Raw genomic sequence first — 24,715 nt, forward strand, 5'->3', positions numbered from 1 at the left:
GTTATGCTTGGTTGTCTTCAGTAATGAAATACAATGTTGTTTTTTTACTTCTCTATTTTAGTACATAGTTAAACCAGATCCTTACCTGGCACAAAGAGACTTTCCTGAAAGTCTGTCTGTTTCCATGCACTCAAGACCTGTATTTTCATAATACCTGCTTTTTCAAGAAACAACCTAAATCAGGAATCTCTTGATTTGGCCCTGAAACAGAGTGATACATAACTCCATTTGTCTAAAAGCACCTCAGATAGAAGCAGATTGCCTCCCAAGACTTCACTGTCTGCTGGGGTAGCAGTCAGTTTTTTGATTTTTGCACTATTACGAAACATCTTTTCATCTGTCCATGTGGAGAGATGACAGTGAAGATCTTGTTACTCATTAATTTACTTTTGTATATTCCTTTCTGAGGTCATTTAGGGGTAAGCTTAAGGTAGCATTAGTGTTTAAAAATCCGTGCTGATAGTAGCTCAGACCTTAAGTCTTGGAGTTTTTTTCAAAGGTTTTTTGGTCAGCTAAATTCAACAGTGAAGTCCTCGCTGAAGTTGCACCCTTAGCAGATTGCCTCCCAAGAGTGAAGTCAACAGTGAAGTCAGTGAAGTCCTCGCTGAAGTTGCACCCTTATTGCTACATCATCCCCATCTTTCTTCTCAAGTGGACACTACTTCTTAAAATCAGCCCAAATTGATTTTTAAAGTGTCAGAGTGCTTTAGCCTCCTGCTGCATCTCTACCACATCAGAGATTGTGTTGTTCCTGTCCATGTCTCACAGATTAGCAAAAATTGGTATTGTTTGGAAATGCAGATATCAAATAGCATTTCGCATTTCATTATTGATAAATTTGTGTTTAGGATAATATTTTGTGACAGCAGGTTTTGGAACTTTATTGCTGGAAACTCATCAAGTGGAATGTATCTTAGCTAATCTTCTATTAATTTACCACAGTCTTAGCAAATGCTGTATGTGTATGGAGATCTGCATAGATAAGAAACATTAAATGAGAATAGCTACATGAACTTAAGTGATTTTTGTTTAAAAATTTCTACAGTAGCCCTATACTTATCTTCAAATTCTGAACATTCCTGTTGCAGATTTTGGAACCAAAGATGTTCCGTTACGCTCACAAACTGGAAGTTCAGCGGATGGATGGGGTTTTGGGACAGCCTTCTCCTTTACCACATTTGTATTCTATGTCATATTATCAACTGTCAGAAGAATTAGCAAGGACTTATCCTGAGCTGACACTTGCTATCTTCTCAGGTATGATTTTAAAACGAAACAAAAAACTTCATCAAGTCAAAAGCATTGTACAAAATGTGTCATTCTTATTTTTCAATAACTGATTTATATGTAATTCACTACAATCAGGACACCAGATCATCTTATTGAATAAAGATAAAAAAGCCTACTAAGTGACAGTTTTTGTTCACTTGTGTTTGAAATATATTCAAGGTGAAAGAACATGAATCAAAAATGTTTTTACTGACTTGCTAATAACCATGGAACATCACATTATAGAAATAATTTGCAATTTAAAAAAATCATTATTGCATTGTTCTCTTTAGTGTGTTATTTATTGTAGATTGCTTAAATACATTATTCTGTAGCATCTTTAAACAAGTGCAGAATAGTAACCTCTCTTACATCAGTTTTAAAAACAAAAACTACTAGGACTAATCTAAGGAAGAACAACCATTATTCTGTAGCGTCTTTAAACAATTGCAGAATAGTAACCTCTTACATCAGTTTTAAAAACAAAAACTACTAGGACTAATCTAAGGAAGAACAAATTGTACATGTTGTTTTTTGCCAAACTTGGTGCATTTTTTTTATGCTATGGCTTTTTTAGTTCCCTCCTTCAATTAGAGGAATATATGTACACATACACACACGCACACACATATATTTATATATACACACACACACATATATATGCGCATACTAATGTGATTTCTTCAACATACTGTTTGTCAGCAGTGTCTTCAGTTAGCTCTGCTGAAGACCATGGACTTTATCATTATGAAATGGCACTAGTCAGCTAAACAAAAAAAATGCATCTGTATCAGCATGACATTATATCTGTATGGTGTGCTGGGCTCACGATTGTTATTATCACCAACCAGTTCTCATTATTGATTTGGAATTCGTGTATGTACCTAATTTTTGAATTGCAGAAGTAAGTCAGAGAATCCAAACAGCTCACCCAGCTGGGAGACAGGTGATGCTGCATTATCTGCTGCCATGGATGAACAATATTGAGTTGGTGGACTTGAAGCCTTTGCCAACCATTCGTCGGCAAGATGAAGATGAAGAAGATTCTTTGAAAGACAGAGAAATGATGGTGAACAGTAGACGATGGCTACGAGGAGAAGGCTGGGGATCACCACAGGCTACAGCTATGGTTCTGAACAATCTGATGTACATGACTGCAAAGGTAAAGTTAATGACTTATGTGCTTATCTTGTTTCAGTGGATTGTTCTGTTTAGGATGCAAGAAAATACTGTTCAGAGATACTATGTCACCAGACTTTCAAGAGTTGCTGTTCATATTTGTGCAGGTGCTTTGTATACCCTATAGTAAACTATACCCTATAGTTCTGAGGTATTCCAAGAAATGTGTAATATGTAACATTAATGTTATAGTAATTGCTATGTATAGTGAGGGTATGTAACTAATGCTTTGCAATACAGGTGTCTAGCTGGATAGAGAATACCTAACTGCCTGTATACCTATGATCTCAAAGCAGAGTTTTGGAACCTGCCTTCCTACCGGAGGCTAATTGTCTCTCCTTCTTCCTATCATAGCTACTCCCAACAGAGAAGTACTGCTCACATGCAATTCTCCTGTCAATGAGAATACTAGTGATCAGAGATTGTGTTTTGAACTATCAATTAAAAGCTCTTGTCAGTGTGTGGTCCGTGGAGTTTTATTCAGTACTGTCAGCAGCTGGGAGACTGGGTCTCTGTTAAATTTCACAGAATTGTTAGAGTTGAAAGGGACAACTCTAACAATGCCAAGGGAGGGTCACCCTGAGCATGTCACACAGGAACTTGTCTCGCTGGGTTTTTGGTCTCCAGAGAAGGAGTCTTCATGACCTCCCTCAGCAGCCTGTTCCAGTGCTCTGCCACCCTCTGTGGAAATAAATTCTTCCTGTTGAGGTGGAACTTCTTGTGTGTAAGTGTATGCCCATTGCTCCTTGTCCTGTTGCTGGGCACCACCAAAAAGAGTCTGGCACCATCCTCTTGGCCTCTGAGGTACTAATATCTAGTCTTGTCTAGACTAAAAAGGCCCAGCTTCCTCAGTCTAATGTATTATATATCAGTGGGATATATAATATGTACACATATCTTTAGATATATTTTTACACAATTACATCTATAAAAGAAAAAGCTATTTCCAGAGTATGTTTTTAAAAATACATGTGAAAGCATCATTCTGGAACATTAAAAAGGCAACAGTTTCCCACAAGATTTATGTCTCTTTTTTCTAGAGCCTGTTTCACTTGATCAGAACAGATAATTTCTGAGTAGTGTTTTCTGATGAAGTTTTCAGTACATACATTTATTTTGTTTTCCAGTATGGTGATGAAGTGGCTTGGTCAGAGATAGAAAATGTCTGGACGACTTTGGCAGACAGCTGGCCCAAGAATCTGAAAATAATTCTGCACTTCCTGATCAGTATTTGTGGAGTGAACAGTGAACCCAGCCTTTTGCCTTATGTGAGTATGTGACAGATCTGTCATTGGTGCTTATTGATATTTTAAAAATTAGTATGTCTAGCAGCAGAGATCACCAAATTAAAATGTGAGGTAGGATTTATAGTATCAAAATCTCCACCTTGTATTTTATGACCACTAATACTATGAACAAATAAAATTTGGTTCTTTTGTTTGTGTTACTTTGGACATCTATGTCAAAATTACAGAATCAATTTGTCAATCAAATAAACTAATTTGTCATTCATGGAATGAATGTAGGACTATATGAAGATCATAGACATTATTTAGTGATTAAATAATACATGTAAAAGAGTTACTAAAATTTTACGTAGGTCTTAGCATTTTATTTTCTTTTGTTATGAAAAGAAATCATAAGAGTTTGATACCTAAACTTGGGTTAATTTTATTAAGAGTACACACTGAACAATTTTTCCCATGCTATAAATCCCATACAATTTTTCCCATCCTAAAAATTAGACAGATAATACAGAAAAATAAAGCACCAGTTATGCCCTGCAGAGCATCATTTGTTTGTGATCAGTATTATACCAAAAAAACACCACCAACCATCCCAAGTGCCCTCAAAACCAATTTTATTTTATGTGAAAATGTATGTGAGAGCACTGCAGGATAGCATAAAGAAAAAATACGATAATATGGAGGAAAAGAAATAGTATAGAACACAACTGTGAAATATCAAAAAGAAATTATATCAGAACACACTCATTCCAGTGTTGATCTCAGGTGCTGCTAAAACCTTTTTAAGAAAATCTTTTGCTTAAATAATTTTTGGAAGCATACTTTCAAACTTTACTGTCAGAAGATTTACTTTCTTACTCTTGTGATATATTTGCCATTCTTCCTGCTATTGATAGCTAGGAAAGCAACTTTGGTTGCTTTTGGAACTGGAGTAAGTTTCATGTTTTGTTGCTTGCAGTGCAGGTAGATACTGCTTCTAACAAGTTGTGATATTAAAATATTTTCATGTAAATATATATATATATATTTATATATGTTTTTCATGGCAGGTAAAGAAAGTCATTGTTTATTTGGGTAGAGACAAAACAATGCAACTACTAGAAGAGTTGGTGAGTGAACTTCAGCTTACGGATCCTGTCAGTTCAGGAGTCACCCATATGGATAATCCACCGTATTACCGCATTACATCCAGTTACAAAATCCCCTCTGTCACTTCAGGTAAGCATTTACTGACTTAACTCATTTAAACTGTTATTATTGATAATTATAAACATGCTGCTATCAATCAGTTATGCTATTGGAGTGCATTGTAAATATTCAATAGGAGTGCAAGGTTCTATTTCTAAAAAACAGGTTAAAAGTTTGTTTTACATGATCTGCAGATTTTGGTGTACCCAGAGTTCTTCCTGAAGAACATCTGATAGGTTGACAAGGGATGGGTTAGGGTTGCCTAAATATGTGCATCAGACTTCATCTGTGTACGGAGACCTTGTACTCTTTACCCTTACTATATGACTTTTATGTCTAGTCAGTAAAACCATGGGGAAAATGTATATAATTTTAAATCCATTTAAGTTGCTACATTTTATGTTCTGGTCCATAGGAATTGTTTCAAGAGGATTTAAATTCACTTACTTAGGAAAATTTATCTAGAAATTATTAATGATAGATCAGTCATCAAAAAAACCCCAAAGTGCTGAAAATACCAAAAGTGTCTACCTCATGCTTCAATCCAAGAACATGCTGAGAAATGTGAGGAAAATAGTCTTGTTTTGGTGGAGTTTCCATCTGTCAAATTGAGCTACAAAAGACATGGATGTGGGGAGAGTGTCTGAGCAAAGCCTTAACTTTTGTGCTGCATATTTGTCAATATCATGAAGCAGCCTGGACCTATCACATGGTGTTATCTGGATCTCAAGGTGGATGCATTGGCACTTGTTCTTGGAAGTGTTTAAAAAATAAAAATAAAAAAAATTCTGGGACTCTTGCACTTCATGTAATTTAGAATAGCAAATGCTGGAAGGGTGCAAAATTGATTCTAATTGGGGCTGTTAGTTCAGTGTGATGTTTGCAAATTTCTCCTAAAAGAAAATTGTTATAAGCTTCACCACAGGCTATTAGGTTTTAATTCTTAATCTGTTTGTGGTTTGAATGAACTGGATAACAAAGTCCAACTACGTTTTACAGATTACTGTGAGATGTGTAATACAGGAAAAAAAGGAAATAGGTCCCTAGATACTGCTTAAAAACCTTTTTACTTAATTTCAGGAACAACTCTGGGTACACATTGAAGAGTTAGAAATTCCTGGAATAGATCATTTTTATTGTTTTCTGGTTAGTGAAATTATGGTAGCAGCTCCCAATCCTTTATTGCATGTGAAAGTATGGCTCAGTTCATATTTGTGCAAATTGTTGTAGAATAAACCTGGTTAGGGCTCTGGGCAAGGACCAGTAAATAAGGGTCATCTTGTGGTGCTTAAGGCTACTTTTCTGTTTTATTGACCAACCTTTTTCCTTGTCACAGGTACCACTTCTAGTAGCAATACAATGGTGGCTCCCACAGATGGCAACACTGACAGTAAACACATGAAAGACAGTATTGAAGAGAAGTAAGTATCTCCTCAAAGGGCAGTTATTAGTTGAATTACAGGAATTCCTTCTAGGTACTTTAAATACTCCCATCTCAGCAGCTCCAGGTATGTCTTCATTGCAGGGATTACTTTCCATGTAATGTCATGTGTTTCAACAAAACTGGAATACTATTTGATATTAACAGTAGCAGCCTCAGTTGTAGTTTGAACTCCAGTCCAGGTCAGACATTGTATTGCTACAGCTATATTGTTGGTGGTGCCTAAAATAGCTGTTACACTGGACTGTGTATGTTCACATGAGGGCAATTGTGCTGTAAGGTGGGGCTGGTGAGACACTGGAACGCATTGCCCAGAAAAGTGGATGCCCCATCTCCGGAAGTGTTCAAGGCCAGGCTGGATAGGTCTCTAGTGGAAGGGGTCCTGCCAATTGCAGGGAGGTTGGAAGCAGATGATCTTTAAGGTCCCTTCCCACCCAGGTAATTATGTGATTTTATGACTCGCAGATTGGTTTATTACTTCACTGGAAATGAACAATGCCTATGTGTTGCTAGTTTATTTTCCCTAACTGGGGTATTTGGATGCCTGATATCTGTGTCAAGATATTTTACAGCTAACTTTAAAACAGATTTCTCCCTCCCTAATTTTTGAGCTATTTAAACATAATCTTTTGGCAGACACTGTGACTGAAGCTGGTGGAAAGCAAACAGTTGATATAGATGTAGTCAGGCTGTGTACTTGGAGCACAGCAGTATCTGACTGTGGGCATGCTGTCATTTTGTGTCAGTATGGATAGCTAACCTTCAAGTGAAAAGGGAGTGGAGACTCTGTAATTAGCATGAGCCAAAGTGTGCACATATGCCATTACTGTAGAGGAGCAACTATATCATAAGTTCACAAATGAGTTTCTGACAACTTGTTTGAGAGCTTTAATAATTAAGTTCTGATATAATTTCCCAGTTGGACACTTTCTTTCCTTCCCTGGGATAATTATATCAACATAATCAGAATAGTAAATATATTGGTAGACGCAACCCCAATACTTAAATTAAATTGGGGTGAGTTTTATGATGGTAAATCACAGAAACCTGGAAGGTGAGGTGTCATTCAGAATTCAGTCTAGCAAGGCACAGATGAGGACTTGGCTGCTGTGGGAGCTCAAGCTGAAGAAACTTGTAAAGTAATGAAGGTGGTTTTGAAAGTCTCTGTGATTTTTGGCATATATTGTTGTCTTAAACCTCCCCAGGGTATATGCTTCTTGATAAGATGTACCCTCTATATCTTGGACTTGCCAGGAGGAGAACATTTTTGAAACTTACGTAGAAACAGTTTGGAAATTACGCTTTTAACACTCTTAATTTCTCTATTTTTTATAGTTTATCAGATTAACAAAGTAGGATCTTGGACACTGTGCGTGTATACGTGCACATGTCTCTGCCAGATCACATAAGGATTTCCTTATTTTGTTCAAGAGTGACAAGAGCTTATGTAAAATGATAACAAATATTTTAATGTGTTTCAATGTTAGTGAAAATGATGGAACAGAAACACAATTTATAGTGGATAATCTCTGAATCCCCTTATCTGGTGTTGCTTGAGAAGAAGGTATGTTTTACATGTCTGAGGTGCTTTGGCATCACGTTGATTATCCTTGTAAGATGAATTGGTTTTTGTAAAAGAGTTTTGCTGAAACACAGTTTTACTGAGAGACCCTGATTAATGTTTGTCACAGAGTGTCAGTGACTAATTCTGCTTTATTTGCACCTGCAGCTACGCACACCTAGACATCTACAGCGGGTTGAACAGCAACTTAAACCGCCAGCACCACAGACTGGAATCTCGCTACAGCAGCAGCTCTGGGGGATCATATGAAGAGGAAAAAAGTAATATTCTTTATTTTAAAATATTTCTATGAACAGCACAGAGAATTTTCACAAGTTAATATTTCTGCTGAAGGTTGTGGAACATAAATAAATGAGCATTATCAGTGGTTTTGCATAAACATATTAAAAATCAGGGTTTTTTTATCTTCCTCCATCCTATTACTGCTATTGAAGTCTAGCAAACATTTGACTGCAATAAAATATTCAAGGAAGGTAATATGCTTTGTTCTTTCTGTTGTCCTCTTGGGTGAGTTATAAACATCTTCCTGAATTAAATGGTTTTACTCTATTTCCTTTGACAGTTAGGCACAAGAAACAGAGATGAGCAGGATGAAGATGAGATTTTAAAAAAAGTGATGGAAAAGATTACAAGTAATTGTTTATTTAAAGGATAGCATTCCTTGACTTATTTTAAAAAAAGGATACTAAACTTTTCTGAATCCATAGCAAAGGAAAATATAGCAGGGAACAAGGTTCTCTCTATGTACTTTATGTAATTTTTAAGATTGTTCTGAAAACGTGTCTTGGGTTATTTTTTGTGATCCATGTTGGTTTTCTTCCCCTCTGATATGCAGAGATATGGAAAGAGGTAAAAATTTCTTCTGAAACTCCATTATGCATTTGCAAAGATTTCCTTAACAGAGGCTTATTTACTGTGGCTACTTTTATACCAATGCCTAAGATACAAATCACCATGGCAATGCTACAGAAAGCAAAACAGGTCATGCAATCAGGCAAAAATGAGGACAGTGGTCAGACAGTAAACAGTGTGTTACATTCGTGGATTCTGTGTGGGTCAGAAGAGTTATTTGACTGAAACCCTTGTTCAGCTGACAGGTTGTTTGTAATTTATATAACTTTGTACTTCACCTTGCATGGGATAATCAGATATATTTCAGTCATGATAGTGGTCCCACAGCCTTAGGTTTCATTCAATTTTCTGTTGACCATTGATTTTGCTACCGGTTAAGTTGTTTGGGTATGTTACAGCACACAGTGCAACCCTGCATTTTCACTAATTTTCTTGTGTGACTGAACAACAGGAGGTGAACTTCTGCATTTAGATGTCAGTATGGAACCTATGCTGTCCATGCTATTGAAGCAACAAGAGTCCATTAGGATCTTCTGATGCACTCTTCAATGACTGATTCTTTGCACACTGTGAAGATTAGAGTGAATATGTAGTTCTTACTTCCTCTGTTAAGGAGGTGAAACCTAATGTCCTCTACAGAGATTGCTGTAAGGGCTGGACATATTAAGGCAGAATCTGCTAAACTTGGGTCAGTAACAGGTTAATGACTTCTGGTTAGCCAGTTTATTACTGCATGGATAGGCATTATCCAGAATCACAGCTGCAGTCAGTTTTGGATTTGTTTGCTGTTTGTCATACCAACACTGAGTATCCTGAACTAAATGATATTTCACATGTTCCATCAGTAAGAAGTTTGTCACTTCTAGTGGAGAAGGTGATAATGAGCTGATACACGTGTGGCCATCTGAAACTTCTGCAGCTATACTTGTGAACAGAATTCTCTGAAGCCTTGAACTGTTCAGGCTGTTTCCTTGTTTCTAGTCTTGACTGATAGTTCTGTAGTCCAAAACAAGTTTTAAACCAGAAAAGTATTTTGGGTGTGTTAACACAGTGTATTCTCATACCAAACAGCTGATGTTTTTCTTGCACTTTTGAAGCTTGCTAAATAAAAACCTAAATGTCTTTCTGTGCTTTCTTGACAAATTTACTGATTTTCTAAGCAATAGCTTTTATCAACCAAGGGGATTGTGCTGTGCTGTTGTAGAAGTTGCAATTTCCAAGTTACCCATGGATCAGGCCAGCATTTTCTGGCAGATAGCACTGGTGGGGTTTTGCTCTGAGGCCTATAAAGATGTGCTCTTGATGAATACTTCCTTAGCCTATAATGAAATACTCTTCAAGATGAGTTCAGTTAAATCTTAGGACCCAGCCTTAATTAACTCCCTATCTGGCATGCGGTTTGAAATTCAAGGAAATTACTTCATATGAGTTTGCCTTTTATCATAGATTTTATGAACCTATTCAAAAACATCTTACTCTGTTATGTAACTTCTGTAGAATCATCCTTATATTAAAAGAAATAACACTTTTTTTCTTTTGAAAAACTGTGTCCAACTACTACTGCTTACAGCTGGCTCCCCTTCCTCTCTCCCTGATCTCAACTTTCCAAGAATTTAAAAATATTTCTTCGAAGGCTGTAACGTACAGAAATATGCATTGTAAATATATTTCTGGTTTGATTTTCTGTTGTGTTAGGTGATTCAATGCCTCTGTATTCCAACTGGCGGTTGAAGGTGATGGAGCACAATCAAGGAGAGCCTCTCCCTTTCCCACCTTCTGGAGGTTGCTGGTCACCACTGGTGGATTACTTGCCTGAAACTTCTCCTCCGGGCATGTCACTTCACAGGTAGCTGTTTTGGCAATGCCAGTGGCAGTTCATTATGTTTTCATCTGTGTTGCACAAATTCAGTCATTTGAAGATGGCAGATTAAAGGGCAGTCAATAATACATTTGTTTTCTGTGGGTTTACTTGCAGGTCTAGCAATTTAAGATTACTCAAGCTTTTAATCTGGAGGATTAAAGTGTTTCTATTTTTATTATGAGCCTTCATCTTTTACCTTATAACACAGCTTTGTGAATATTTATAGACTGAAGAATATAAGTTAGAAGCATATGAAGCTCTTTGCAGCTCTTTGTGAAGTTCCTGTTACATTCTTCTAATATACTATTTTTTTTTTTGTTTTAGATGCAATATAGCAGTGATTCTTTTGACTGATTTGATAGTTGACCACAGTGTAAAGGTGGAATGGGGAGGATACTTGCATCTTTTGCTTCATGCAATTTTTATAGGTAACTAACTTCTTACAGAAATACTTACATTAACTTGATTAATTCTCAGTGGTTCTTTTTGATATTGAAATTAATTTTTGCCATTGTATTGAAATCCCATTAATTTGATAATATTTAGAGTATTTTTTAAAATTCAATTAAATGTCTTTCAGCTTAATTAGTATAATGTAGATTTTTTGGAGTTGTTTTAAGACACTTTGTTTAGGAGTCACTTTTACCTCTTGTAGAAGGCACAGTAAAATTCATTGTTTTCCTTTCTGTTTCTAAGTATAATAATTTTCATACAGAGCACAAATGAAGTTCTTACTTAAAATTTCTTTGTACTTTAACCTTGCATTATTATCAGATATGTTTTAGTCTGATGAACATACAGTTTGTTAAGCTATATGATGTTGTTTCTATATTGAAGCACTGAAAAAATATTGTTTAGAGAATTCTATCCCTGTTACTTGTTAAAGTATAACAGACCAATTTGCATACTGCTATTTTTTAAATAATGTAATTCAGCATGCCCTTTGAATATTTTAAAGCCTTGTTGTTTTCCTTTTGTGTTAGGTTTTGACCATGGTCACCCTGAAGTCTATGAGCATTGCAAGCGACTACTTTTGCATCTACTGATAGTGATGGGCTCTGGCAGTAATGTCCAGTCTGTTGCTTCTGTCCTGCTCAGAAACAGAGAGTTCAATGAGTCCAGGGTGCTTACTGTCAAGCAAACTACCCATTTAGATTACACTTTCACAGGTATGCTTTTGATTTTTTACATGTTACCTGTTAAAATGACGTTATGAACTTAACTGAAGTTTGATACATGGGAAGTTATCTCTTCTTACAGGCATTATTAAGGTTTATGCTGCTTGTAATATTTTCCTGAGGCCTTGGCATTAAAATTTCTTTGAATTTTAATTAAGTCAAAATGAATAGAGTTCTCATTGGCATTTGGTGCTCATTCATCAAAGTAGGGAGCACATATGTGTGATGAATAGTAGTGGAAACCAAAGTGGGAACTCTGTGTTTTGGAACTTTATCACAGCAGTTTTCATTATGCCTTTAAAAATAGAAGATACATCTCTTACTTGTTTGTAGCAAGTTAAAATTTCCAAGTTTTGTCAGCTGTGATTGCATTCTTTGTTGGCTCTCAGAATATTTTTTTAGATGCTATTTTTAAATATTCCCCTTAATTTTATGATATTGTAATTATAGAGTGTACTCTATTTTTCTGTGTATCTCTTTATGAAGGGAATATTTTGATGGTGAGACAGTATTGCAGTTTCTATTTAAATAGGTTTGGGGTTTTTTTAATTTAGTATTTCATATTATTTCAGTAGGTGGCAGCATATTGCCATTGTTCTCTTTTGTTCACATTAGCAGTGGTTTTATTACTTAGGAAAAGTAGTTGTCTGATTTAGGATCTTGTTTTTTTGTAGTAATGAGGAATTAAATTCCACTGTGTATAGTGGAAGAATTATTTTATAGGGATCTGTTCAGCAGAACTTTAATGGTGCATCTACACAGTGACATATACAAACCATTCCCTTCCTAATCTTTAAGGGCTTGGATAAAACTGTCTAAACGTGACACAATAAAACAAAGATGTTTGACAGAAACTAGAATAAGGTCAGCATCAAACATTTCCAGCTGGGGATTAGGATAAGGTGTTTACAGGTATGCACACCTAGCACAGGGTTGGACAAGATAATTTTAAATTTTGTTTGAGCTGGCTAAGCTCAAATACCCCAGTGCAAACTCTGTGGCTCTATAGTGGAAATTTGTGGTGGTTTAGTGAGTCTTAAGCTTATTTAAATACAAGTAGTACAGAAAAAGGCTCTCCCAGTTTTCCTTGGTAGTTCACTGTCCCCCAGCCCTTTATAGATGAATAGAAGGGCAATGTCAGTGCAGTTGTATTTTATTGTCATGTGATTATTTATATGGAAGAGAAAAATCTTCTGGCTGCAAGATTAAGCTAACTTCAGAGAAACTTTGTGCAGCCACAGGGGCTCTGCTCAGACCCCATTCACCAGATAATACTTAGTATTCACTAATTGCAAGTACTGTCAGTTACAGTGGGACTGGGTTTTACAAAAAAAAGTCTCCTCATTAGTAAGAAATAGTCTGTATAATTTTTTAAATTAACTTGAGATACCTCAGCAGCTGATGAGCTCTGATACTATTAGTACAAAATCAAGGATAATACAGGAGTTTTAAAAGGATCTAGCAGTTCCCAGTTAAAGTTCATGTAAGTCATGTGAAGAATTTGGATATATGAGATTTGTTGATTTCATGAAATTATTGCATCCATTAATTTATTCTCTTTTAAGTATTCACATTACATTTACTAAGTTATTGATCTTTTTAGAGGGCGATTTTTTCTTTTTATATATTTAATATTAACTGTCAACTTAAAAGTGCATAATCATCTTGTTTCAATTTCAGCAGGTGTTCATGATTTTATACCTGATTACCAGCCCTCCCCAATGACAGACTCAGGGCTTAGTTCAAGTTCTACCTCTTCTAGCATCAGTTTAGGAAATACAAGTGCTGCCATTTCTCAACTGCACACCACAATCCTCAATGAGGTTGACATTTCAGTAGAGCAGGATGAAAAAGTGAAAACTCTTATAGAATTTATTACCTCAAGGTAAGATTTCAGTTTTTACTTTGTCAAGACACATATTTTGTGGAAAAATGGCAAACCTCTCACTATTTAGCATCATGTTCTCTATCTAATTCTGTCTCTGTTCTGTTACCAGTAAATGTTTTTATGTGGTACACATGTGAAAAGTTCTAACTTTCCAACATTTTCAGAGAATTTTGATCATCCTTTCAAGTCCTGTCTGTTTAAAATTATTTTGCCATGTTTTATTCTGAAGGGCAGGAATACATTGAGATTATTAGAGAGCTGCAAGATTTGGGTGCAGTTTAGGGATTGCCTAGTAGAAGAGAGCTGACTATTCAAAAATGATGAATTTGTTGCACAGGGCATTGGTAAAATCATCCACATTCATGCACTTTGTATGGTAGTTTATATTAAGTTTCAAGATGGTGTTAATCTGAAATCCTACCTGTTTCTCTGTGCTTTGATACTTTTTCTTTACCTCAGGCCAGATTTATAATAGTGTGGCATGTCAATGGAAAGGAATTGGGAGGAAAGGAAGTTAGAAAGTACATAGTGGTGGTAGTTGTACTGGTTCTTTTTAGAGAACTATCTATTATACTGCAGCTGTATCAGAGAACATCTCTTCCATCTTCTTACCCACTTATTTCAATTGGAACTGGTACACTGCTTTTCACTTTGTCTTGACTTCTTGTATATTGTAAAATATTGGTCAGTTGTCAAAATTCTTTCCGATTCATGTCTGCTTTTCTAGATGGTTTCTTTTAGGTGGTATGTGTAGATTCTTTTGCAATTAACCTTATGGTTTAAATGTAATTTAAATAATATTAAGGACAAAGGCTACATTTTATATTCTGTTTACTCTGTTTTTATATTTTTTAGGAAAAGAGGCCCACTTTGGAATCATGAAGATGTTTCAGCCAAGAACCCTAATATAAAAAGTGCTGAACAGCTAACTGTGTTTTTAAAGCATGTGGTATCTATATTTAAACAGTCTAGCTCAGGTATGTTAGCAAACAGACAATACATAATTGAATATGTGAGGTGGCGAAATAAATAAATACTTTTTAACACATGTAAATGCATAAGTTATCTATAAAATCACTCTAAGAATTTACTGCTTCTAAATAATAGTTTTCTTGTGTATTGCTCACTTCAGTTCATGTTTCTGTTATGACAGATTTCAATATAATCTTTTAGAAATGAGCTAAAACAACTTATTGATTTATTGTGAACAGTTAATATTTTAATAATAAATGTTTTATTGTCTGCAAGTCTCTCTAGCATTAAGCATTTGGAATACATATTTATATTCCTGTAAAGATTTTGAGACTAATACTTCTTGAGAAAAATGTAGACGACGTGAGAGTATTTTAAATTTGGGAATGACTCTGGCAGTTTACTCTTCAGAAAATTTAAGTGGATTTGTTTTTTTATAAAGCAGTGTTGTTTGAATATTTATTTGCCTTAATAGGAGGATATCAATTGGAACATCGTCTCAGTGAAGTTGCTTTGCAAACTGCGCTCTCGTGCTCCTCTCGCCATTATGCTGGGAGGTCCTTTCAGATTTTCAGGGCTCTGAAGCAGCCTCTCACTCCATCTACACTTTCGGATGTTCTCTCCAGACTAGTGGAAACTGTTGGAGATGCAGGAGAAGAAGCTCAGGTATTTGAAATTTTGCTCCTACTTTATTAGAAAGCTAAGTCTGCCTAAATGATGTGTGTGCATTCTTAGCAAAATTTAAAAGCACTGTTTTATTCAGTTGTTTCTTATTTTTAAGTATTTCAAATATAAAACAGTTTTAATCATGACACTTCCTGAATTTTACCTAATTAACTGAGGAAAAGTTGCTCATATTCTCTTCTACAGCAGGAGGCTCTTTCAGAGAGTTTGATACAGCTCTTTCCTGTAGACACCACCTCTTTTATTGTTAGAGAATACGGAGATCCTCCATATAAGAAATTATTTATTTTTCTTTTCTTTTGTAAGAACTTTACCTGATAAAGTGTTAACAATCATTCAACTTAGTGTCATTGTACATCTTAAGAGTGTATCTAATCTTTTAATACTGCAGAATTAGTCTGAATTACTTCATCCTTCAATCCATCCTTAAAAACAATGCAAACTAGAATTAATTCAGTAAATGCTTATAAGTAAATTGAAGTTTTTCCTTGTCTTGAAGCTAAACTGCTAAGTTGAGCTGTCTCATGAGGATTGTGTTCTAATTGAAGCATGAAATAATTTAGTTACTGCTACTGATTTTATATTTTTATATTACTGCTCAGTAGATTTTCTGTGATCTTCCTTGTGCATATTGCATAATTTATAATGGCCTGTGGCTTTCCCCAGGGTTTTGTCATAGAGCTGCTTTTGACTTTAGAATCTGCCATTGATACATTGGCTGAAACCATGAAGCATTATGATCTGCTTTCTGCCCTTTCCCAGTAAGTTCTCTTATTAGTCAATCTTCATTATGTATTTTTATACATTTGGATTATTAAAAATCTGTATTATAAATGTAATGAAATAATTTCTTGTCATCTTTGCAGAATAATTCTATCCATATAGCAAAATTGCTTGCTCTGGTATGTTTTTATCATTCTGCCTCAAGCAAAACTTGTAAGAATCTAGATTTCCTGAAAAGGATATCTTATTGCCTTTACGATTTACCCTCTTGGGTTCAATTGAATTTTGTAAAAATGGTGTTCCAGGAGTTTCTTATGGCTCAGTTCTAGAATATTGTCAGTTCTTCTTAAACTTCTTGAATTTAAAAGCTCTGCAAATGTTGGTCTGTCTTAGGCCTCAAGTTTGTTGTCCATATATAAAAAGTGTAACTGAACAGTCTGAGTCATTTGTGTGTCTCATTACAGTTTGAGTGGTTACCTTGATGACTTTTTGTCAAACTGAAAAAAAATCCCTAAATGTACAGACATCTGTATTTATTTGATTTCCTTGCAAAGGTTTTGAAAATGCTGAGATTTCTAGGAATATATTCAATTTTTAAGTATCAGAATAGGAGGTATTGAGTTTTCTATGTCAGATACCTCAGACAAATACATGGTAATAATTGTATTAATTAATTCATATCCCTACTTTTATCACATCTTTAAATAAGTTGGAATGCTAGATCGTCACTTACACATAATCTTTTACATGCTATGGGCTAATTTTTCCAATTTTGCTGTAATTTTTATGGTATTCTGGGATTGTAACAAATAGATACAGTAGAAAAGATAACAGGATGCTGCAATCCTGTCTTTATGCTGTAAGGTACAGAAATCCTGTATTTACATACTCATAGGGTGATGAAACAGAGTATACTGCATGTGTATGTGATCAGTGTAACATCTTTCTTTTTTCCCTTTTTCTAAATTCTTTTTTATTAAAGTATTTTGCATGTAACAATATGTAATACTGATTTTTATTTTAGAACCACATACCATGATTCTGTAATGGGAAACAAGTATGCAGCTAATAGGAAAAGCACTGGACAGATAAATCTAAGCACAAGTCCCATTAGTAGTGGCAGTTGTTTGGGATACTACAGCAATGCAAGGAGTAATTCCTTGAGGCTGAATTTAATCAGCGAGCGGAGAGGCGACCGGCGACGGAGCAACACACTGGATATCATGGATGGAAGGATAAATCATGGTGGAAGTTTGGCAAGGACTAGAAGCCTTTCCTCCCTGAGAGAGGGAGGGATGTATGATGTGCAGCCCACTACTGACCCTGTCAACTTGATGGCCACCATATTTTGGATTGCAGCTTCGTTGCTGGAGTCAGATTATGAGTATGAATACCTTCTGGCTCTCAAGCTACTCAACAAGCTTCTTATTCACATGCCTCTGGATAAATCAGAGAGTCGGGAAAAGATAGAAGAGGTGCAGAGTAAACTGAAATGGAATAACTTTCCAGGCCTTCAGCAGCTTTTTTTGAAAGGCTTTACTTCAGCCTCTACACAAGAAATGACAGTTCATCTCCTCAGTAAACTCATCACAATTTCCCGGCATGCTTTGGTGGATCCTTCTCAGTTAGCAGGTACCTTTAGTAAATATGTGATAAAAATGTATTTTTTCATCGAATTAAGTAGAGTCAAAATCAGTAGTAATTGTGCATTTGCCTTAAAGATACACTCCTGTAAAATGCTTTCTGCAGTTGTCTGTATTACACTGCCACACAGTGGGAATACATTACAGACCATGATTATTTCACAAGCAAGATTGCATGTAAACTTTATGCATTGACTGTTGTTTGCCAGTGAGTTTCAGGAGCTGTGTATTTTTTTTCGTTTCATGGTAGTTTTGATTAATTGGTCCAGTGATGATTTTATTTTCATCATGCATCATAAATGTATGTGTATATATAATTTATATATCTTTGTGAAAGTATGTGTCATGCTGTCAGAACTTTAAATACCAGCTAACTTCACATTGAAATAAGTCATTAAAAACCTTAAGGACTCATATAACTCTGTTTGTGTATGTGTTTAGGATTTCCCCTAAACATCTTGTGCCTACTTCCTCATCTGATACAGCATTTTGATAACCCAACTCAGTTTTGTAAAGAAACAGCTGACAGGATAGCAAAGGTATGTAACATGATGCTTGCAGAAGTATCCAGGAGGATATATATATATATAGCATTGTCTCTGTATTTCTGACTTGCAGAAGTATCCAGGAGGAGATATATATATATATATATATATAGCATTGTCTCTGTATTTCTGGGGTCCCTTATGTAATACTTCTATGTGATTCTAATAGTAATACACACATAACTATGAGGTCATATTTTAAAGATATTGCCCAATCTAATTTATATAGCTGGACCTTGTATCAACCTCTGAGGTTGTTTGTCAGTAAAAAAACACATTTAGCTTATTCTGTAAAACTTAGATTTCAATAACAAATTTTCTTACCAGTTATATCAATTACTTTTTCTTAGTTGTCTGATTTTTCTGCTTGTAATTTTGAATGTCAACCTAATCACATTTTAAGCATGCTTCCTAATTTTCTTACGAGAAGAAAGTGATTCTCACTGGTAGAGAAGAAAAGGCTGTATGCTCTTTCTATTACTTATACACCTTGAAATATTTCTGAACTGTGGTGGCTGTTACAACAGTATGTGATGCACATCAGCTGTTAGCCAGGATGGTGTTGCACTGGCCTGACAGAGTCTTTCTTTTAAGGAAGAATGTGGAAAGGGGAACAGGAAAGAGCTGTGTGGCACAGGAGATGCAGGCATACACCTCTGGCTGCTCAGGCTGCGTGTGACATGTGAACCACTAAACCACTGAAGCTGTGCACAGGCTGACCCGAGTATGTGCCTGATGCAAGTGCAGAAATCACTGCTGCCCTTAAATACTTGTATTGCTTGAGTGAGGGGTATTGGTTGATCATACCAAATGTATGATGAGTAGATAAACTTGGAACATGGATGCCACAGTACCAAAATTCAGCAGAAACTGTAGGTCATGCTTGGTTTGATTTCACTTACCAGAAAATAACTGAAGTGAAATCTTGGAAATGAAATCTTGGAGTGAAATCTGGGAGAACTGCATAATAACTCATGAATGCTTGGATTTAAAAAAAAAATCTAATATAATTAAATATGGTTTTGCTTTTCAGGTTTGTGCAGAGGAGAAGTCACCAACTCTTGCCAATCTGGCTCATATGATGAGTTTATACAGTACACACAGTTACTCCAGAGACTGTTCTAACTGGATTAATGTAGTGTGTAGATACTTGCATGACTCTTTCTCAGATGCCACATTTAACCTCATAACTTATCTTGCAGAGGTAAATTTTTACTAGAAGTATCTCATGTTGACAATTCACTGCCAATTCCTGTTTTCTCATGATTCTGAATATCAAGGGGAATTCAGCATATTTTCTCTAACAGGAATTACTAAAATGTTCTAGGATGTAGAAACGGGATGTCTGCTGCTATTTTGGAGTGCAGTAATTTATAAATACCTTGAAATGATAATCCCTCTTATGACAGGTCTCCTTTTGTGAGTGATGTTTGGCAGTAGGTGTTTATATTCTGTACTGCATCAGTATTCACTTACCTTTAGTAAAATAAGCTTAATGCAAATTTTAAGAGACCCTTTTTAGCCAGGTACATGTCTTTATCACAACTTTAAAAATTAATTGCAAAGTTCATTTGTAAGTAGTGCATAATGTAGAAAAAGATAATTTAAATTAGAGAAATCAGTATATTATTCTGCTGGCCATTCATACAGAAAAGCTGTTAAGTACTTTGTATGAAAAGCTTGTAGAGCTTGTCCTTGAAGTGTATTACTTCAAACTGATGGAGGCATTTAAAAAAATTTGTTCATTCTTACAAATGACTTTATATGTACATTTTTTGTTTGTAAAACAGAATTTACCAACCTTCTTTAAGGCAATTGTTTTTCATACAGTTTTAAGACTTTGAATTAGTATGAACTTCTATTTAGTGAAAAATTTTTATTATTAGGGGCTTGCGATCTGTGCTAAAAATATATCAAAATTCAGGGGAAAAAATGAATTAGGACAAAAACCATTGTGCTGTTGCATTACTGGTTTTTAGTGCTAAAGCAGAAATTTGAAATACAGCAAGTGGTACTTTTAAGTTTCTTAAAGGGAAAAATAAATGTGTATAGAAGTTAGCTCTATTTTAATGTTTCCTTTCACTTTTTGCTACCATTAAAGGCCCTAATTAAATTTTCTATTTTAAAAACCTTTTTTTAGCTGTTAGAGAAAGGCTTATCCAGTATGCAACAGTCCTTGCTGCAGATCATTTACAGTCTTCTGAGTCATATTGACCTATCCACAGCTCCAGTGAAGCAGTTTAATTTGGAAATCATAAAAGTTATTGGTAAATATGTTCAGGTAGGTAATCTGAAGAGCTGTGAAAGCCTGTTTGCTCATTATCAAAATGGTATCACAATTGCATTTGAATTTTGGGGGGAATTTATTTCAGATATAAATAAGATGCTTGTAGTCAGATTCCATGGGAATTTCTTCCCTATGTACTTAATTCACTAGATGCTTTTGTATTTGTCCAGTGTGGTTTGGATCTGGTGGAACACGTTGTCTGGGTGAATGTATCTGTGTACAGATGTGGGCAACTTGTCATATGTAGTTAGAGAAGATGATCCTTCAATTGTTAAAACACAAGGAAATGTTTACTGCTAAGCTGGACAAATGTTTTATTTATGTGTGTAAGTTTTAAAAAGAAAATGTTACGGTTAAATGAATATTTAAATCACTCTCAGTAATATATCCATGAGGAACTTTAAGGTGCACCTTTACAAAATTGCGTACATTTTTTATTAAAGAAAGTCCCAAAAGATGAACCACAGTGTTTTGCCCAAGGTAATTTAAGCCTTTGTACTGAAAACACAAATTTACTGAAAATCTATTACACAGAAGAAAGTCTAGTGTCTTACTGAAAGATTTTATACAAATGCCTGGAGCATAAAACCATTTCAGTGCACAACATTCTCTTCTTTTTTCTCTGAATTCCATTATTGCCAAATGTATTTCAGTCAAATGGTTTAATCATAATTAACCAGGAAAGTCATGTTCCCTGGATGCTTTGTTATTGGTGGCTATGTACTTTAGATATTGTGCTCCTGTCAGAGTGCATTAGGCAAAATGAAATGATTAGCACTAGCTATAGTTTTTGTGGCCTGCTGGCTTCTTCCTTCACCTCTAACCCGTCTCTGAGCTTTCTATGCAAGCCCACACTTCCATGGAATGTAATCTTAATTAGATGTAAGCTATCAAAAGATGGTTCCAGTGAAAAAACATTCCAGAGAAGTCTTAACATATTTTTATAAAATAAAATGTGTTGCTATAAATGACAAAAGAAAAGATCATAAATTGTCATGTCTTGTTTAAATTTTCTACTAGAAAATTTAAAACCATTTAAGACCATTGCAGAGGTCTTTTCAGTCCTCTGCAATGACGATGGCTGTAAATAAATCTCAGTTGCTACAGGATAGTTCCAGTTTGAGACTCCTTTTTTATGCTTATGATGCACAGAAATTGAGGAAATTATTGAAGACTCATTATCTGCAAAGAAGAGTAAAGCATATACTACTTAGAGAATTGAAAGGGGTGTTTATTTTTTAATGCAATAAAATAACATTTTGACAAGCATGGCCTCCTGATAAAAAAATAAAAAGCAGATATCATGCTGATTTCAAAAATTGGAAAATTTAAGTTTCAGGTAGAATCCTTGCATTTCTGGGAGTGTAAATCTTAATCTTTGCACAAAGCTGCTTTTATTTTACATCTCTTCTTCTGATTCTTTTCACAGTGTGTGTAATTAAAGCTACTGAATTATATACATTGTCTTAATCATCTTATTAAGGAAAGTCCACTTAACTCTGGCTCTGCCTCTTATATTCTCACACTTTTTCCATAGCATTTTTTAAGCACTCCATTTTTTTGATACTAAAAACTTTGTAAATGTTTTCACTTCTTTGTTAAAATCTTTTGTATTTCCTCATGTATGTCAAGCAAGGAATAGTTTTGCTTGTTTCAAATTCCATTTACCCTCCCCATAACTGTAAAATAATCAAAGATGTCAAGTGAATTGTTAGTTTGAGTACTGTCAGTTAAGTGATAGTTAAATACTCTCAATTTCTGTCTCCTGGGTCACAAAGGGCAGATGCTTCAGACAATGGTAAAAAACATGGTGTTACTACAGGGATGGAAGCACAGGGACTGTGGTCTGGTTGTGGCTGGACCTGACCACACACCATGGGATGGCCACTGCTTTCCTGGCACTTGAGGGTCTGAAGTTTCCCACCCGTGCTAGCCCCTTCAGCCGTGGGTAATAGATCAGAGGTTTTGGGTTGAGGATTCCTGCAAAATGCTACCGTACATAAAAATTGCTGTCTTGGTTGAAGGGATTGTTGTGTCATTTGTGTGTGTTCTCTTCAGAGTCCATATTGGAAGGAAGCCCTTAATATTTTGAAACTGGTGGTGTCTCGGTCAGCAAGCCTTGTTGTGCCTAATGATATTCCAAAGTCTTATGGAGGTGACATAGGTTCTCCGGAAATCTCTTTCACGAAAATTTTTAATAATGTCTCCAAGGAGCTACCTGGGAAGACCTTAGATTTTCATTTTGATATATCAGAGGTAATTATTATATTTAGATGACAATGCACTTATGACTTGCTATTACAAACTCAGGTGCTATTTTTTGTTACCCTTCTACATTTACATGTTTTTGAATAAGTACAATTTTTAAGAATGGCAGAGACTGAAGTTTTATGTACTTGTAAATGAGAGTCATGCTGGAGGATAAATTTAAAATTCTTTTATGATGTTTGTTTGCCTTTTTCCCCTTTTGACTGTCTGGAGAGGTAATTAGTAAAAGTCAGTAAGATTATTCTCAAGGGTATCTCATCTGTGTCAGAGAGCAGACAATGCAGCTGGCTGCTACTTGCAGCTGAACATACCATGCTTTCAACAAATGAAAGGATGTGCATTCAAGGGCTGAGAGGATTAAAACCCTGTACTCCAGTTTTGGCATGAATTTGGATGGGGGAGGACATTCAGAGGATGGGATTGGATACAACATGTAGGAAATTCAGTGTAAGAGGGATACAATTGGAGGGAAACCTCCTGTGGTTAAAAATATCACCCCCACCACCAATGATACTTATTCTACATCTGAAAAGGGGAGCATGGCCAAGTGGCTGCAGTGTAATGTGTATGTAGAGACATGAAAATTGTAGAAACTTTATAAATGATCAGAAGAGCAAGCCCCTGGTTGAAGCTAACCCTAGATAATGATAGGAGATATAGATGTCTTAGGAACGTTACTTAAATTAGCAAGTACATTCACTAGTGAAGTTTCAGGGCATACAGGTAATTGAGAGACAGGATAAATTCCCACAGATGGCATTTGCTGTCAAAAGAGTTGAATTTGATCATTGTTTTTTCAGAAGTTTGTGTTTGTGAAGTTGGTGAAAACAATTTGTTCATGTCAGGAATGATTCTACAGAGAAGCTTTGCATCTTTTAAACTGAGAACACATTTGGTTTTAAAGTGTGTTTTAAAATATAATTGGATTGTCAGCATAAAATGTGCATAATTTAGTGCCACACAAGTGGGCAGAATGGCCCTTGCTGAACAGGATACAAGTATTCAGCTTTGTATTTCCCAGTGAACCAAGGCTCAGTGGGTTAGACATGGGTTGTACAGAATGCTTACAAGCAGACCAACCCTCCTACAATTCATATAATGCTAAATTCTAAAGTCAAATATGTAGTCTTTACTAATATAGATTTGAATTTTAAGAAAGTGTTTGTTGTCTTTGCTAGACACCAATTATTGGGAATAAATATGGTGATCAACACAGTGCAGCTGGTAGAAATGGGAAGCCAAAAGTCATTGCTGTGACCCGGAGCACTTCTTCAACTTCATCAGGCTCCAATTCAAATGCACTGGTTCCTGTCAGCTGGAAGAGACCACAGCCATCTCAGGTACATTGTGCCTCAAACACTCTATACATATATTAGAGACAGTGTTTATGAATGTGTTAAAAAAATGCATTGAAGTGTTATTTGAAATCTGTATTATGTCGTAGCAAAACAGTAAATTAATATGGCATAAACTAAAAGCTGATACTGGTGAAAAGTAAACAATTTTAAGATTGTTTTTAGAGGATGTCAATATGCAATATGACTAGTTGAAAGTGCAAATGTTTTCTATTTTAACCTGCACCTCCAGCAGCTGCCATGCTATGTGAATTTCTGTGATATATTTTTCAGAGAAGGACTAGGGAGAAGTTAATGAATGTGCTTTCTTTGTGTGGTCCAGATTCTGGTCTTCCCAAGAATCCTTCGGTAAGTGGTGATGGTGGTTTGTTTTGGTTTTTGAACTCACCTAGCAGAATGCTATTGCATTTTTGGTTGTTGGTGAAGTTATGAACAGTGGATTTGGACAATCTAGTTTTGGTTCAGCAGTTCACAAATGCAACTGAAAGATTAAAAAGAAGAATCAGAAGTAATGGATTACTATTAGTTCCTCAAGGCCTCCAGTGGGCATGGT

At 35.5% G+C, this 24,715-nt stretch overlaps 1 protein-coding gene across 13 annotated transcripts in view; it reads left to right on the forward strand.

Moving 5' to 3' along the window:
- The window catches only part of FRYL (FRY like transcription coactivator), a 158,986-nt gene that overhangs the window by 105,584 nt on the left and 28,687 nt on the right, over positions 1–24,715 (forward strand). For 9 of the 13 annotated variants that reach the window (XM_039699154.1, XM_039699155.1, XM_039699149.1 and 6 more), the window contains 20 exons: positions 1,089–1,257; positions 2,172–2,431; positions 3,576–3,716; positions 4,745–4,913; positions 6,220–6,304; positions 8,054–8,166; positions 10,454–10,604; positions 10,944–11,047; positions 11,603–11,788; positions 13,478–13,682; positions 14,541–14,662; positions 15,133–15,323; positions 16,008–16,102; positions 17,089–17,696; positions 18,149–18,246; positions 19,286–19,456; positions 20,393–20,533; positions 22,598–22,795; positions 23,986–24,147; positions 24,436–24,510. In XM_039699154.1, the coding sequence (XP_039555088.1) occupies positions 1,089–1,257; positions 2,172–2,431; positions 3,576–3,716; positions 4,745–4,913; positions 6,220–6,304; positions 8,054–8,166; positions 10,454–10,604; positions 10,944–11,047; positions 11,603–11,788; positions 13,478–13,682; positions 14,541–14,662; positions 15,133–15,323; positions 16,008–16,102; positions 17,089–17,696; positions 18,149–18,246; positions 19,286–19,456; positions 20,393–20,533; positions 22,598–22,795; positions 23,986–24,147; positions 24,436–24,510 (3,444 nt within the window). The remainder of the gene's footprint in view (positions 1–1,088; positions 1,258–2,171; positions 2,432–3,575; positions 3,717–4,744; positions 4,914–6,219; positions 6,305–8,053; positions 8,167–10,453; positions 10,605–10,943; positions 11,048–11,602; positions 11,789–13,477; positions 13,683–14,540; positions 14,663–15,132; positions 15,324–16,007; positions 16,103–17,088; positions 17,697–18,148; positions 18,247–19,285; positions 19,457–20,392; positions 20,534–22,597; positions 22,796–23,985; positions 24,148–24,435; positions 24,511–24,715) is intronic. The other 4 variants (XM_039699147.1, XM_039699159.1, XM_039699158.1 and 1 more) reach the window with 2 other exon arrangements.

This window comes from Passer montanus, unplaced genomic scaffold, assembly GCF_014805655.1.
Source record: "Passer montanus isolate IOZ18808 unplaced genomic scaffold, ASM1480565v1 scaffold13, whole genome shotgun sequence".
Classification (NCBI taxonomy): Eukaryota; Metazoa; Chordata; class Aves; order Passeriformes; family Passeridae; genus Passer; species Passer montanus.